At 42.3% G+C, this 16993-nt stretch overlaps 1 protein-coding gene across 3 annotated transcripts in view; it reads left to right on the top strand.

Moving 5' to 3' along the window:
• The window catches only part of ppp1r12a (protein phosphatase 1, regulatory subunit 12A), a 105579-nt gene that overhangs the window by 7379 nt on the left and 81207 nt on the right, over window positions 1-16993 (top strand). For all 3 annotated transcript variants that reach the window (XM_069904372.1, XM_069904371.1, XM_069904370.1), the window contains exons 3-5: window positions 4044-4162; window positions 15184-15343; window positions 16092-16236. In XM_069904372.1, the coding sequence (XP_069760473.1) occupies window positions 4044-4162; window positions 15184-15343; window positions 16092-16236 (424 nt within the window). The remainder of the gene's footprint in view (window positions 1-4043; window positions 4163-15183; window positions 15344-16091; window positions 16237-16993) is intronic.

The following is a 16993-nucleotide window of genomic DNA, read 5'->3' as shown; positions in this document are numbered from 1 at the left end:
TCTGAGTTTGTGCTAATTTTCCCATGCATTTCTTGTGCTGGTAATGTTTCAAACAAAATGTTTCATGGTATTTATCAATGACTGGATGCAGTACATATTTCATTAATTATAGGGTGGTTATTCAGTAAAATGAAAGATTTTAGCAAGTCTCTATGGAGCAATACAATAGAAAGGACTATAGAAAATGGATGTTCCTGGCTTGTGGAGATATCAGCTGGCAGTTCTCAGGAGTGGAACTTGTGTAACGTGAGGACTGTCTGTAGTGATAGTCCTGTCCTTGTATTACATTTACAGAATTTTCCTGAAATTACTCAGAGTGGATGAAATCTGCAATCAAATATTTAGCAGCAGCAAATTTTCATGTGCACAGTGGATTCAACCAGTACCTTCCTTCGACTTTGCCTCACTGGCACCCAAACAGGTTACAGGCCAACCGAGTTGTGTCATTGATTCAAAGGTCCCCGAATGGATAGAAATTGTCCAGGATGCAACTTGAAGGGCTGATTTCTGGCTCTCACTGTTTTGCTAGAAGTTTGTCGCTTTGAGTGTTCACTGGCTTTTTAAAAATAATTGTCTCTCTAATTTTTCTTAGTTGGGAAATTAAGGGGAAGGTACCATTTAGGGACAAATTTTGGATGTGTGAATCGGAGCAGCTGATAAATAGTGAATCATTTGGTGGTTGATCTTGTCATTATTAGCTGTTAACCTCTGTTGTACAAGCTGAAACAGAAAAATGACCAAAACAGGTTAGACACTAATTTCGTTCACTCTCATCTGTTTGTTGAATCAATCTAGGGTAAGATGGAAATGAAGATGATGACTTTCAGTAGCTTCTGTTCTTCTCCCAGAACTGAGTGGTTCTTGAGGATGTGTGTTTTCTGCAGGGGCTATTACCATGGTGCTTCCTTCAATTCAAATAGTGAGATCAAGTGACAGCACAAAGACCTTTGCTCTTCAGAGTTCTGTTTGTCTTTGCAGAATGTAGTCAGGATCCCGCTGCAATTGTGATATTTTAAAAATGGTGTAAATGACTGAAGCCCCACATTATAGCAAAATTTTAACATACTTTGAACATACTTTAAATCCATTGAGTAGGGCAATTAATGCCAGAATTTCATTCTTCACAAAGTGGAAGTACAGATGTGGTTCCTGTAGTTCAGATTTTCTCCTTAAACCTTATTGCAAAGTCAAGTGTTGTCTGTCTGGTTCTGTAACTGAGCTTTGGGTAGTATAGGTCCAAAGATGGAACGTCTCGATTCAAGAAGATGGAACACGCACTTTGGCCCAACTGTGCATTCCAAGCAAGTTGGCATTCTGGGCTTTTGTCTGCATTTGGTCCTTCGAAACTCTCCTATTCTTCTCATCCAATTTGGAGCTTTAGAATAATTTGGAATGTTGTGCCAGATTCTGTTATATTGAAAATATGTTTCAATAGGAACTGCTGGAGGAACTCGAATTGGTTCGGCAGCATCCATGGGGTAGAAATAGCCAGTTAACACTTTGGGTTTAACCTTTTATCGAGATAAAAGTGCAAAGGCGAGATGACCACTATTTCATAGATGGAACAAGCAGGGGTGTATTCTTATAATGTTATCTGATGTTGTGGTAATGTTTTAGTTTCACATCAAGGCACTTGTTATTGACAATTCCACTCTTGCAATTCTAAGATTATTGCTGAATATTAGTTGCTAAGAATGAATTTAATAACCTTCTATCAATTTTGTTTGCCATTTATTTAAACAATGTGTACTATTGTGTAGTTGCAAACTGTTAGTTGAGTGGAGTGTGACCTAGTGCAGTGAGTCTAGCTACGTGATTAAAAAGAATGGATATTCCAAACCATTAGTAAAATTACTTTGGAAAGTAGTCGTTGTGGACGGTAGGAAATATGGGCAGTTGGAGTGCAATAATTTTCCACAGTTGTATGACTGATAAGATAATTTGTTGATCATAATGTTGTTAGAAGTATAAAAAATTAGCTAAATGATAACTTCTGCTATTTATTAAATAGTGTTTAGAGGATTTTTCACATCCCACCGTGAAGAGAGGTCCTTAATTTAAAGTCTCATTCCAAGGTGGCAGACCTAATGGTGTAGCAAGAACATGGTATGTTCTTCTCGATTAGCCATTCTCAAAAGGAGCAGTATGCACCCCCCCCCCCCCAACCCGGGGCCACAGCACATTTAAGGGGGTACCTCAGCACATTTAAGGGGGTACCTCAGCACATTTAGGGGGGTACCACAGCACATTTAGGGGGGTACCGCAGCACATTTAGGGGGGTACCGCAGCACATTTAGGGGGGTACCACAGCACATTTAGGGGGGTACCGCAGCACATTTAGGGGGGTACCGCAGCACATTTAGGGGGGTACCGCAGCACATTTAGGGGGGTACCGCAGCACATTTAGGGGGGTACCGCAGCACATTTAGGGGGGTACCGCAGCACATTTAGGGGGGTACCGCAGCACATTTAGGGGGGTACCGCAGCACATTTAGGGGGGGACCGCAGCACATTTAGGGGGGGACCGCAGCACATTTAGGGGGGGACCGCAGCACATTTAGGGGGGGACCGCAGCACATTTAGGGGGGGACCGCAGCACATTTAGGGGGGTACCGCAGCACATTTAGGGGGGTACCGCAGCACATTTAGGGGGCTACCACAGCACATTTAGGGGGGTACCACAGCACATTTAGGGGGGTACCACAGCACATTTAGGGGGGTACCACAGCACATTTAGGGGGGTACCACAGCACATTCAGGGGGGTACCACAGCACATTCAGGGGGGTACCACAGCACATTCAGGGGGGTACCACAGCACATTCAGGGGGGTACCACAGCACATTCAGGGGGGTACCACAGCACATTCAGGGGGGTACCACAGCACATTCAGGGGGGTACCACAGCACATTTAGGGGGGTACCATGGACTGAAATCATAATTTTTAAAAACGTGGTCAGTAGGAGAGAAGTATGGAAAAAACTAACAAAACTTTGCTACTTCACAGGGAAGGGGCCCATAAACTCTGAGCAGAGTCCTAAGGAGGCCATGGACAAAAAAAGGTTAAAAATGACCTTTCCATATTTTAGTGTCCATCATTTGGAGACCGTGCTGGCACCTGAGCCACACCTGCAACAGAATCATGATGCCAGGTTATAAACTTTGAAAGCCTTTATTTTTCCCAAAATGTGATCAGCGTTGGGTATAATTTGCGAGAGGCTCAAGCTCCTCTTCATGTGAAGAATGTTGAAAGATACGAAACAGGAGAGAATTTGAGATGAATATATCCATGAAGAAAACCAAGGTGTGCAGATCACCTGCACAGTTTAGATTTCTCAGAAATGGTCTGAGGAGGTTTGGGCCAAGTGCTGACAATACAACTTTGGTAGTTTAATGTATATTATGAATGGATGCAGGGGCCAGCCTGAAAAATATGGAGCAAATACCAATATTTTCTTGTGTGAAAGTCATCTGAATAACCTAAAACTCCATTCATACCTGTGTGTGTTCAAAAGATTGTGCAGCAAATAAGGACCAAGGGATTAATAAGTAAGAGTGATTGAGAAAGATTTTCAAACAAATTGTTTCAAATTGTCAAAGCGAAGATTGGGTCGGTGTGCACTCTACCTTCCCTGCAATACATTTTCTTCCTTATTTTTCTTATCCTGGCTGAACAGGCAAAAAAAACCTGGGAACAGGTGTATAAGTGGGAAAGAAGCCATTATTGTGTGACTTGAGATAATGTTGGCTCAAGTGCCAGAGGATCGAAAATTTGTCGCGGAATCTTGAATATGAAATGATTAGGTATTGAATGTATTCAAGCAAATTGATTCATAATTTCATTTTTAGTCTCCATTATAATGAAACTTGGATTACATTTGTGTGCGAATGATGCATCTCTTCTATACTTTTCATTAATTAAGGTAATTTTCAGCGATCTCACTTTAAGATAAACTTGGAATTGGATTAAAGCTTTAAAAACACAGGTTTGACTTTAATGGAATTGGATGAAATTTACTAAAGACTTTTAAACATTATTTTTCAGATATTTAATTGGTCGTGGAGCAAATGTAGCTGCAGTCAATAGTGAAGGAGAAACTCCTTTGGATATAGCTGAAGAAGAAGCCATGGAAGAACTCTTGCAGGAAGAGATTAGTAGGCAAGGTGAGAAAATGCACTACATTAAGAAGCGCCTTAGTATTTCTGTGTGTTGTCGACTGTAGAATTCAATCAGTGATGACTCACTTGCCTATGCTCCAATAACCAATCTACGACTGAGTTTCAAGATTTTTTCCCCACTGGAGATCTTTCCTGTTGAGGAATCTTCATCAGATTGGTCCATCAAACATATTCTCCAATTTATATTAAAACTCTAGTGCCAAGTTCATGGGGCCTGAGGATATGTATTGGCACTTGTCTTCCACCTGAACAGTACCCTTCAGTGCTGTTACCCTGATACTATTATCTCCTTAAACCATCCACCTAATTTGACTGTGTACCCCTTGACTCAGGAACTCTCCCAAATGAGCTTTGTATCTCTACAAAAAATGTTTCTGCCAGAACACAAAACAAAATTTCTCGTTGTTGACTTAGTCAACAGCTTTTCTTCTCAATCCCCGCACTGCCCAATCCTGTTCACAGTATATTTCTATCAGTCTGTAATAATTCATTCAACTTTCTTCTTTACCAATGTTCTAATGAGAACAATCCTAGTTACCGGGGCCTTTCTTGTATTTCTGCACCAAACAACATTAAGGTGACTCTTTAATCTTTTTCCTTCTATTACCACAAAATTTTACCTTGGCAAAATTCAATCCAGATTTTACCATTCAATTTTGAATTTTCCTTCATTAATTCTTGTCATAAAATACACAATTACCCCATGTGTTGTTTGTGTCTTTACCCATTTAACATCACACTTCTCAGATCTTGTGAGCCTGAGCTTCAAGTCCCTCTGCCCTTTCACACTGTCAGACTTCTGACGAGGAAATCATTTTTATTTCATTTCTCGCTGGGGTGGTGCCTAGTATTTTCTCGGATTGGGTAACACTTCTACTATCTGTAATATTTCTGTCTTGTATCAAATGGTATGAGTGACACTTCCTAATATCTACACACAGATCCTATTGGTCACATCATTATCTAGCTCTTGTCATCTTCCACCTGCTATGCTCTCTTGTTTCACTCTGATTGCTGAAAAATGCATTTCTGCAGCATGTTTGGTTTTGTTGCACTAGGAACCTGCTTACAGTAAGAAGGAGGACCTATTAATCTTGAAAAAACAAAAACTACATATGTTGGAATCTCCAGCAAAATAAAATGCAGGAGGAACTCAGCAGATCAGGCAACATCTCTGTGTAGAAATGGCCAGTGAATCATTTGGAAGTACACAGGAAGGTCTGAAAGACACTGTGGTTGAAGTTGCAACATGATGCTGAGGAAACTCAGCAGGTCAAACAGTGTACTTGATATAATAAAGATAAAGATACAAAACCAGCATTTAGGGCTAGAGCCCTTTGAGATATGGACAAAATGTAGGCAGGTGCTTGAACAAATTGGTGGGGGGAAGGGGCAGGAGGTAATAGATAGATGAGGGAGGGCATACCAGCAAACAAGTGGAGGACTTTCTAACAATGGATGAGGCAGAGACAGATGTGTCCATGTGGGCTTATTAAACTTTGTGACTGGGGCACTTGGAAAAGTTACATCTTGATTTGTTGCATGCTAACAGCTGAACAGTTGTTCACATTATTATGCTTCTATGAGGGCTAAACAGCATATTTATCATGCACAAGGTTGCCTATTTAACATCGAATCTAAAGAACAGGATTCCATGGGACACTACAAATTTATGATGTGTATCCCTGGAGTGGAGCTGGGATCCTTGATTGATTGGGTCGTGGAAGTGCATCAGCTGAGATAAGCTGGTCTGTCTCTTTTCCCAGAGCCAAAATCAATTCTCACCTTTTCTCTTGTATCTAATTAACACTGTTTGTCTGTCCTCCCCCTCCCATTCTTTTCCCTCTCTCTCCAGTTGTTGTAGATAGACTGCAACTTACGATGGGATCCGGTTCTGGGACCTGCATCATAAGTTGAAATTATTGTAAGTCAGGTTTATGTGTACAGATTTTAAAAAAATACTATGACAGTCTTATCATGCATTCTTGGATTAAGCCACAAAAAAAAATTGAAAACAAAGTTCAGTCACAGGTAGGCCAGGGTTTCAGGAGTTCGGATGTGCGAGTGGCCAGGGTGAGGCCCCATAGTCGGGAACTTGGATGAGCAGTCGGTCGGGGAGAGGATGTTGCAGTTTGATCCCCGTGCCCATGGTATCACGGCAAGCAAGAACTCCACAGCACCTAGAAGGCTGTGAGCAACTTGCTGGAGGGAGACACGCTCAACATCCCTCTCCCTCCTGCCACCTGATCTGCCCTCCATTTTTTGGCAGGACGGTGAGCAAGATGACCCTGCTCTCGGCATCCCTTCTCCCTCACTCACCATCTTCTTTTCATGGCGTTGGGTAACTAGGGGCAGCGGTGTCACCTCGCAACCTATGTTCTGATTTGGAACACATGCACAAATTGCCACTGCTCTATCTCCCTCTTCAATCTCTCCCTCCCCAATGACGGCAACCTGTGCATGTGTTCCAAATCACCTTTTTTTTAAAAAAAAAAGTTTTGAGTCCACAAAGCATGTCACGACGAGAGGAGCACTGAAATGATGACTTGGGGCAGGGGGGTGGGGTTGGTGGCGGGGAAGCAATCTGTCTGGCTGGATTGGATGGAAGCATTTCCTACAGAGATGTAGGTAGATCCCGGTTTGCCTTTATTCAAAATGGATTCTGATCCATTGTAACTTCAAAATATTATCAATCAGAATATCGTAAGTCAGGGTTTATCAGTAATTAAGATGCATCCTTGAATTTTGCTTATACCTTGAAGAACAACTCAGAACTGATACCTTAGTAGGTATCTTTACCTCTTGTAGATGGAGTGATATTGGCTGAGTTCCTCCCACGTTTGTGTTTTTACTGGTATGAATTGCCTCGGAAGGCAGTATTCTTTGCGGTATTATTTAAATCACGGATGAAAAGCTGAGTGGTTTTCAGAAGAATAGATGATGCTTGTGTTTTTCTGTCTTCGAGGTTGTGACGGGTACAATAATTACGAAAAAGAATTTTTCCAAATAGTCACGTCATGTTTCATTGAGGGTCTATGAACAAATGAAATGGGGATTTGTGGAATGATCCATCCCAGGGCTGGCCCTTATGGCTCACCTCATCCATTCCAAATGTGATGCCAATCGACATTAAACCAATTAAACTGCATTAGGCCTGTATCCATCTCTAACCATTCCTATCCAAGTACAGTGAAACCTCGTTAGAATGCGATTCGTTAATCCACAGAATTGCTTATTGTGAGGGTGTCTGTGGACCCCAAACATTGATTTTAGGAGGCCAGGCTAACAGTGGTGAACAGCCACAAACTCTAAAATGGGCTCTTATAACTCATTTACAAGAAGTATGTTAATATGTGGAGTTTAAAGATCTTAAAGGTCTTGTTCTAGGGTTTGAGTCACAGTATTCTGTTTTCCTGCTTCCTGAATCATGACGTATATACATCTGTTCTGCGACTCGGCTGTTACGTGGTATGAAATCTTGGACCCCCAACTACCACGTTCTAACGAGGTTTTACTGTATTTAGTTTAAATGTAAATTTGGATATGCAGCACGGTTACGGGCTCTTTCCGCCCATGAGCCAGTGCTGCCCAATTGACCTCCAACCTCCAGATTATTTACACTTGCATCCCACTAAATCGGTGTTCATTGTCCTGGGATAGGAATGGCGTTTTTGCTGTTGACATTTCACCACACCTAACTGGGATATCTGTAAGGAGCCATCCCCGGGGTTAGAACTGTTCTACTTTCTACCAGTGACGTCATGACACATCGAGTGATGGTGGACCTGCCTTAAATTATTTTGATCTTGTATTTGAACAAGATTAATCATGCCTAAATTATAACATAATTAAGCTTTATGTACAGCACAGTATGAGCCCTTCAGCCCCAGTTGTTTTGCTGACCAAAATAAATCTTTATAAGGAACCGTGGGAAAGTGCACACAATAAATAGCAATAGCAGACAATTTTTAAACAGCGTGGGAAAGTTGGTAGTGCTATGGCACAAATTTATAAGTACTATGGGAAAAAGCAATGGTGGACCTGCCCTTCCACAATTCCTTGCGGCAGCGGAAGGGCTGTATGAAAGGAGCAGTTCATGGAGTTCTAGGAAGTTGGGTCCACCATCATTTTTCCCCCCCATGTTCTTTATAAATTGTGTGCTATAGCACCTCTCTTCTGCTGCAATTTTTTTTACCCCACAGCAAAGTTTATACCTTCATTTTAATCTTTTCTTCCTTCACGTTCCTGTAGTCACGCAGGGGATTGTACTAGGGGTCGAGGCAGTCTATCCCGGCTTGAGATGATTTTCATTCTACATTTGACCATTTTTAGGCCGATTGCCCATTAATTCCTGGGGCCACTTGCAACTGTGAAAGAGGCGAGTGAATATTACCTTTTTGGAGTCAGGATGTCACATATTCCCAAATCTCTCACTGGGACCTCAGCCTGTAATTTAGCTAAATGCTTTTCTGCAGAACTGGTTTCAGTGCTGCATAAAGTTGCAATGATTTGGGAGATAATGAGCATTGAAGGTGATGCAAAAGTCTACAGAGGCTGTGATTGTAATGAAAACACAGAGCTGGAGGGACTCAGTCGGTCTCGTCCTGGTGTCCCTCGGAGATAACGATCTATTACTGACTGGTTTTGGGCTGGTGTCGGCCTTCAAGGTATCAGCGAAAAACAGATAGGCTGAAAAGTGAAGAATGTCAGGATGAGGAGTACAAACCAACAGACAAAAGGTGTTCATTGGATATGATAAAAAGGACAGGAGAGAAGAAAGCTGAGAATTGATTGGGGAAGGGGAATAGCTTTGACTCTGAAAGGAAAAAGGAAGAGAATAGCGACAGAGTTCAAATCCCACACTGCCTGTAAGGAGTGTATCTTCTTCCCAAATCGTATTGGGGGGCAGTTGTAGGCCACTTGGGTGCATTTGGGCAGCATGGGGACAAACACACATGTTCTCGATGTGAACCGTGAATGTTGCTGCTCTATTCTATGGTCAGTGGTCAAGGAGTTCCATAACTTACTGGACAGTTTGTTCACAGGTTTTGCGAACATAGTATGACAGAGCTCAAAATCACTACTCTGATTTAGGTTTCAGGTATGTGAACAGAATTCTCTCTCCATCAGAAATCAACGAGTAGTTGGAGAGTTGATGATGGTTATGTGGCCTAACTTTGATCATGTATTATCTCTGCTATATAATGTTTGGCCTGGAAGTCAGCCTGAAGAAAACTGAGGTCCTCCATCAGCCAGCTCCCCACCATGACTACCAGCCCCCCCACATCTCCATCGGGCACACAAAACTCAAAACGGTCAACCAGTTTACCTATCTCGGCTGCACCATTTCATCAGATGCAAGGATCGACAATGAGATAGACAACAGACTCGCCAAGGCAAATAGCGCCTTTGGAAGACTACACAAAAGAGTCTGGAAAAGCAACCAACTGAAAAACCTCACAAAGATAAGCGTATACAGAGCCGTTGTCATACCCACACTCCTGTTCGGCTCCGAATCATGGGTCCTCTACCGGCATCACCTACGGCTCCTAGAACGCTTCCACCAGCGTTGTCTCCGCTCCATCCTCAACATCCATTGGAGCGCTTTCATCCCTAACGTCGAAGTACTCGAGATGGCAGAGGTCGACAGCATCGAGTCCACGCTGCTGAAGATCCAGCTGCGCTGGGTGGGTCACGTCTCCAGAATGGAGGACCATCGCCTTCCCAAGATCGTGTTATATGGCGAGCTCTCCACTGGCCACCTTGACAGAGGTGCACCAAAGAAAAGGTACAAGGACTGCCTAAAGAAATCTCTTGGTGCCTGCCACATTGACCACCGCCAGTGGGCTGATCTCGCCTCAAACCGTGCATCTTGGCGCCTCACAGTTTGGCGGGCAGCAACCTCCTTTGAAGAAGACCTCAGAGCCCACCTCACTGACAAAAGGCAAAGGAGGAAAAACCCAACACCCAACCCCAACCAACCAATTTTCCCCTGCAACCTCTGCAACCGTGTCTGCCTGTCCCGCATCGGACTTGTCAGCCACAAACGAGCCTGCAGCTGACGTGGACTTTTATCCCCTCCATAAATCTTCGTCTGCGAAGCCAAGCCAAAGATAGTCCATTGTTTGAACTCCTGAGCTTATCCAAGTGTCTTTACCTCTGATCATGTACATTGTTTGTTTTGGAGAATTTGCAGAAGAAGCATTTGCCATATCTCTTGCACTGTGAGGTGCCTGCGCTGCGAGGTGCCTGCGCTGCGAGGTGCCTGCGCTGCGAGGTGCCTGCGCTGCGAGGTGCCTGCGCTGCGAGGTGCCTGCGCTGCGAGGTGCCTGCGCTGCGAGGTGCCTGCGCTGCGAGGTGCCTGCGCTGCGAGGTGCCTGCGCTGCGAGGTGCCTGCGCTGCGAGGTGCCTGCGCTGCGAGGTGCCTGCGCTGCGAGGTGCCTGCGCTGCGAGGTGCCTGCGCTGCGAGGTGCCTGCGCTGCGAGGTGCCTGCGCTGCGAGGTGCCTGCGCTGCGAGGTGCCTGCGCTGCGAGGTGCCTGCGCTGCGAGGTGCCTGCGCTGCGAGGTGCCTGCGCTGCGAGGTGCCTGCGCTGCGAGGTGCCTGCGCTGCGAGGTGCCTGCGCTGCGAGGTGCCTGCGCTGCGAGGTGCCTGCGCTGCGAGGTGCCTGCGCTGCGAGGTGCCTGCGCTGCGAGGTAGATGACAAATCAGAAACATGAATGATTCTGGCCAGCTCTGCTGTTTCAGATAATTTTTGAAATGAGTGTAAGTAAAGTAAGTGTGTGTGTGTGTACACGCTGGTATTTAAAAAAAAAATAGATATACAGCATGGTAACAGGCCAATTCGGCCCACAAGTCTGTGCTGCCCAATATATACCTAATTAATCTTAACCCCTGATATGTTCCATCAACTGACATCTTTAGAGCAGTAGGCATAGAACACTGTAGCATAGTACAGGCCCTTCAGCTCGTGATGTTGTGCCAACCCATATATTCCTTGCTTTGTTGGATTTATATTTATGATTTTTTTTAGGTTATTAAGCAGTATAACTCCTGAACCTGAAGCTACTGTTTTGTGTCAAGAATCAGGAAATGTGCTTTGAAACTCTGGCTTTTCAGCACTGATGGAAAATTGTGTCTGCAACTTGCACAGAGGCATGAAATTATTGAGACCCTAATAGTGTACAATATTGCCCTCTGCTGGCAATTCTTCCTTTTTAAAACTCCTGGTTAGCATGGCTTTTAAAATAAAAATAAACTCAACATAATAAATTCTGCATAATTGTCAGGAATGATGCACTTAACTGTATCCTAAGGATACTGTTGTTTCTGATAATCTCTTGCCTTACTCCAAACTTATTCAGGCAAATTTGCACTAAATACTGCATGCAGTTAATTACTATTTGCAATCTAGATTTGGAGGAGGAGGTAGAAGGAATAGAAGAAATAGGGGAAATTGAGGTTGACCCCTTACACTATTGTAATTTGTTATAGACATTGTATTAATCAATATTGCAAAAATGTGCAAAAACAAGTAGAATTGTCGTTTTAGAATTGGAAGCATAGAACTAAAAAGTAATCCTTTGTACCGCATTGTTTTGCAGTTTAATTTTTCAATTTTTGGAATTTGATTAGACAGAGAGTAGTAATGGTGCAGAAAACAAAATGGATGGAATGGTTCACCCAGTTAGTATGAACCATAACCTGGAATATCCAGGATGAATTTCACAGCCCAAATGGAGATTTAATTGAGCTTTAGGATGTGTGTTTTTCAAGTCTCTTTCCCCTCATTGTATACATGAAAGAAAGAAAACATGTAAAGTCTGCAGGCCCCATGGTTGAAGTCAAAACAATGCTGGAGAATCTCAGCAGGTCAAACAGAGCCTTTATAAAGCAACGATTTGGGCTAGAGCCCTTCCTCAAGGTCCGTGCAAAATGTTGGTAGGTGCCTGGTCGCCTGCCTACATTTTGCTTGTACCTTGACGAAGGGCTCAAATCTGAATCGTTGGTTTTGTATCTTTATTCTATATTATCTTCTCATTCTATATTGTGGGTTACAACTGGTTGGGTGTGGATTCTTTGCCACAAGATATGGTTGAAGTTAAGATTTTTTTAAAATTTAAATTTAAGTATACAGCATGGTAACAGGCTATTTTGGCCCACAAGCCTGTGCCACCCATTTACATCCACCCCCGGTACGTTTAGAATGGTGGGAGGAAACTGCCCCTGTAGAAAACCCACACAGACACAGGGAGGACATACAAACTCCTTACAGACAGCACAGGATTTGATCCCTGGTGCTGTAAAGACGTAGCACTAACCGCTAACTGTTCTGTCCATTGGCGCATTGTTGATGGCACCGTCTCTTGAATATTTTCAATGTTATTGCATAATTTTTAAAGTTAATATTTTTGTAATAGGGTACATGCAGGTTTAAGTGATCTGCTTCCTGCATGATGCTGTTTCTTTGTGAAATTACCCTCTTTGATGACACTGTTTAAATCTATTGTGTGCTTAAGGTATGTGAATTTCTCCTCGTCCCCCCCCATTTTTTTTAGTTTGTTCCCAAAGTTAAGATGACTGATCAGAACTATGTTTCTTAAATAACTAGTGAGCTGTAGCCTTTGAGTGGAGGACTCCCTGCAGTTTTCACAGTGAGTCATGATGCCTTTCTTGCAGAAGATTAAACAAAAAGATTTGTCTTTTCTGAGTGTGGTTCCAGCTGGAGAACTTGAAAGGCAATGTAATCGGAGTTACAACAGGGGTGGGTTTGGGGTGAGAATTAGTAACTGCAGCCGGAAAATAACTGTTAAGCATTGTTAGTGATATTGCTGGATAGCGTCTAGCCTGCTTGGAAAATTCCATTGAGTAGGGATCCTTAACATTCACTGTAGCAAGTAACAGCTTCTGTGGTGTACTTTTAAGTCCCTCGTGTGACCATGGATTTACAACTTTCAGTTGTTGCCGAAAGTCATCTCACCCACCCAAGGGTGATACAAGGAGAATGGCTTTGTGACAAATAATGGTGGTATCTCTGCATGAGCTGCTACCCATGGCAGATTTTCTCTGAATCATAGTTTTGGATGTATTGATACCTTTTACTCTATGAATGAAAAAGCTCAATGACTGTAAAATCATTCTAATTTTGCCCATTCAAAATGGAGTTCTGCATTTCTGTAACAAATGGGGTCAGGCCTGGTCACTTCTTAGAATTCTGTTTCATTAGACTTGCAGAAGAATTACAGGAGAATTTCTGACTTACTTTCGTCAATTTCATTATTGTCCAAATTAGATGGACAGCTTTTCAAATTAGGCATACAACACTGTAACAGGCCTTTCTGGCTCATGAGCCCAGACCGCACAAAAATACCAATCAACTTTCAACCCCTGCAGGTTTTGAAGGGAGGGAGGAAACTGGAGCCCGGGGAAACCCATGCAGACATGGGGAGAACGAACAAACTCCTTACAGACAACACATTGCCTGGAGAGGGATGGAGGTGGGGAAGGCTGCAGGGATAGGGAAACGTGAAGCCATGGTGTGGATTTAGCAAGAAGATATTAGACAGTGTAATTCATTTCAGTAGTCATGGGTTCAGAATTGTATTGATCAGTTGGTGTAGCGGGAAGAGCAATGACGGATTGTATTTAATCCTGCCCAAGTGTGAGTAACATATTTTAGGGAAGATTGATTAACTATGACAAGGGCACTGGTGGGCATTGAGTGAGCATTGAGGAATAAAATACTTTGGTGAACAGGCCCAAAATCCATGAAGGTGGCAGTGTGGATAGATGAGGTACCAAAGGCAGCATTTGGAATATTTGCTTTCATTAGCCAAGGTATATGAAAAAGACCAGGAGAGTAGGTCATCCGTGCAAGTTAATTTAAAAAAAATATTTGTAGACCACAGCTAGAATATTTGGTACAGCATTGGTCACCAAACTCTAAGGAGAGTGTGACAGAACTGTGGAGAAGGTGCAGAGATGATTCATCTGGATGTTGTCTGGAACAAAGTGTTTTGATTGTGATAAGACATTGGATAGGCTTGGAGCAGAGGAGGCTATAGGGGTATCTGATGAAGGTATACAACATTCTGAGCAGTATAGAATGGGTAAAGTGGTTTGGGGAACTGGAGAATATTTATTACCCAGAGGATGGTTGGAATTGCCTGAGTAGATGGTTGAGGCACAGATATTTTCACAATCTGCAATACTTGAATTGTCTCTGTTGTGAACTTGAGTTTGCTAGTTTGCTTGGACACAGTGGGCCAAGGGGTCTGCGTTATTAAAGTGTGAGAGAACTTCACAGAACTCCCTGAGATGGATGAGTAAAGAATTTACAGTGGAGCAATCAACTAAAGAAACATGAGAATTGTAGATGCTGCAATTTTGTGTAAACAATGAGGGAGGGGCTGGAGGTACTTGGAGGGTCAGGCAGCACCCATGGAGAAAAAGAGTCAGTCTTTCAGGTCTATGACAACATTCTCACCAAGACCTGCCAACTCTCTCACTTACATTTGTCCAATATCTTCCCACTCCCTCCCCTGCCCTTCTCACAATCCCTTTGTATCCTTCCAAGTGTACCCTTGAAAATGGTTTCTTACTTCAAACATTGATTATTTCTACCTGTTGGTGCAGCCTGTAAAATAAATACAGTAAAACCCTTAGTATTTGTCACCTATGGGGATTGGCAGGTGAATTTTCCAGTTGCTTGTAATTGAAATTGCCTAATTAGTGAACTAACAGTGAGGTGCGCCAATTTTAAATGTCCCTATTTTTTACCTATTTATTTTCCACGGTTTTTTTTGATGGTTACTTGAATTCTGGATTCAGGATGTACTGCTTATTTTGAAATCAAGGTTCTTTTTCTTTCCACAGATGCGGTTTGACTAGCTAAGTTTTTTCCAGCATTTATGTTATTGCTAAAAATGTACTAATGTTTCTGATGGGATTGAAATATGTGGAAAGCGCGACCTGTCTTTTTTTAAATCTTTGAACCACTTTTGTTTAGGTGTGGATATAGAGGCAGCTCGGAAAGAGGAAGAACGAATTATGCTTCGGGATGCTAGACAGTGGTTGAATAGTGGGGAAATTAATGACACCAGGCATCCAAAATCTGGAGGCACAGCTCTTCACGTGGCTGCAGCTAAAGGTTACTCCGAAGTCTTAAAGTATGTATATAAAACTGATTGTTTTATTTAATTGATTGGAATGGTAAAAGGTGTCTTTAATGCCTGTTGCAGTTTTTAAGAGGGTAACTTGATTGTATCAATATTCAATTATTTTACAATAACTTTCATTCAACTTCTGATGGTTGTTTTTTAAATTTGATTTTCTGTACATTATTTGGTGGTGTTGGGGATATTTTGTAATCTGTGTAACTACAAACAGGAACCTAATAATTCAGCTGTGCATTACAATCTCCCCAAAAATGTCAGAATCTGGTTTATTGTCATGAACATGGTTGTTTTGTGGCAGCAGTATTGCACAGAACAAGTTGCAAAATTGCTATAAATTTCAATTCTGTGAATACAAGATGTTAAAAAAAATAATTAGTGCAAACAGGAGAAAAAAGTGAGGTAGTGTCCATGGGTTCATTGTCCGTTCAGAAATTTGATGGCAGAGGTGAAGATGATGCTTTTGTAACGTTGGGTGTGTGACTTCAGGCTCCTGTACCTTCTCCCTGATGGTAGCATCAAGAAAAGGGTATGGTCTGGATGGTGGGGGTCCTTGAGGATAGAGGGTGCTTATAGAAATGTTTTCCTATCTTGTTCCTTGACCCATGTAAAGATGATATGCCTTTGTGTTGCAGAAAATACCAATGTTGACTTTTCTCAGAATGCAACAAATGTTGTACTAAATTTCCAAGTGATAGTCGTTATTTGCACCTTGAGTTTTTTTATTTTTCCCTATCCATAGGCTTCTAATCCAAGCAGGATATGATGTAAACATCAAGGACTATGATGGTTGGACCCCTCTTCATGCTGCAGCACATTGGGGTAAAGCGGAAACCTGCAGAATCCTCGTGGAAAACTTCTGTGACATGGAAACGATGAACAAAGTGGTTTGTTACCTGTTAAATCTTTGTTTTGGTTAGCTTTTTAATCATAAAAATGAAGAGAATGGAATGATTTCAATGTTTTAAGTTAAATAGTTGAATTTTTTAAAAAACCTCTATCCAGATAACTCAACGTTAGCAGAGGGGGACACATTTGACAGGGACGGGACCGATGAATGGGTTATTTTAAACCAAGTTTGAGCTTTGCTGTCTTGGTTCGATAGTTATGCTTCTGAACCTTTACATTAACATACAAAGCCCAGAGATTGCACAGAATCTTCTTTGGGTTCAGCCAACTGCAGATTGGGCTAAAAGAAATAATGGCCATATCAAGTTTTGTGTCCTCCACATTTCTGAAGGATGTGGCGCATTCAGTTACAAGACTACTTTTGCCTCCACATTATCTTGATGCGAGACAGTGTTGTGGAAGACAAGACTTGTTCTTCTCTGGTAGCTCAGCCGATGAAGAAATGAAGTAACTGTTCATACAAACTCACGGTGCATTAACTCCAGTAATCATTCCATTGGGATTGGTTTCTTTCATGTTTAATATTTCAAATGGTCAGGATCTGAAGAAAATTTTTAAAAACTGGTTGTTAAGTCCATTGTAATCTCATTGATTTTGATCTTTCCTTAATGTTTACAAATTGTAATGCAATTCAAAGCAAGAAAAGCATTTTGCTTAATTACTACATGGATAACCTTGGTTTTGAGTGTTGTCTGATACAATTTATAGGGTGCTAAAAAAGGCTTCTTGGAGTTT

The sequence above is a fragment of the Narcine bancroftii genome, chromosome 11, assembly GCF_036971445.1.
Source record: "Narcine bancroftii isolate sNarBan1 chromosome 11, sNarBan1.hap1, whole genome shotgun sequence".
Classification (NCBI taxonomy): domain Eukaryota; kingdom Metazoa; phylum Chordata; class Chondrichthyes; order Torpediniformes; family Narcinidae; genus Narcine; species Narcine bancroftii.
This window is presented reverse-complemented; position numbering and strand designations above follow the sequence as displayed.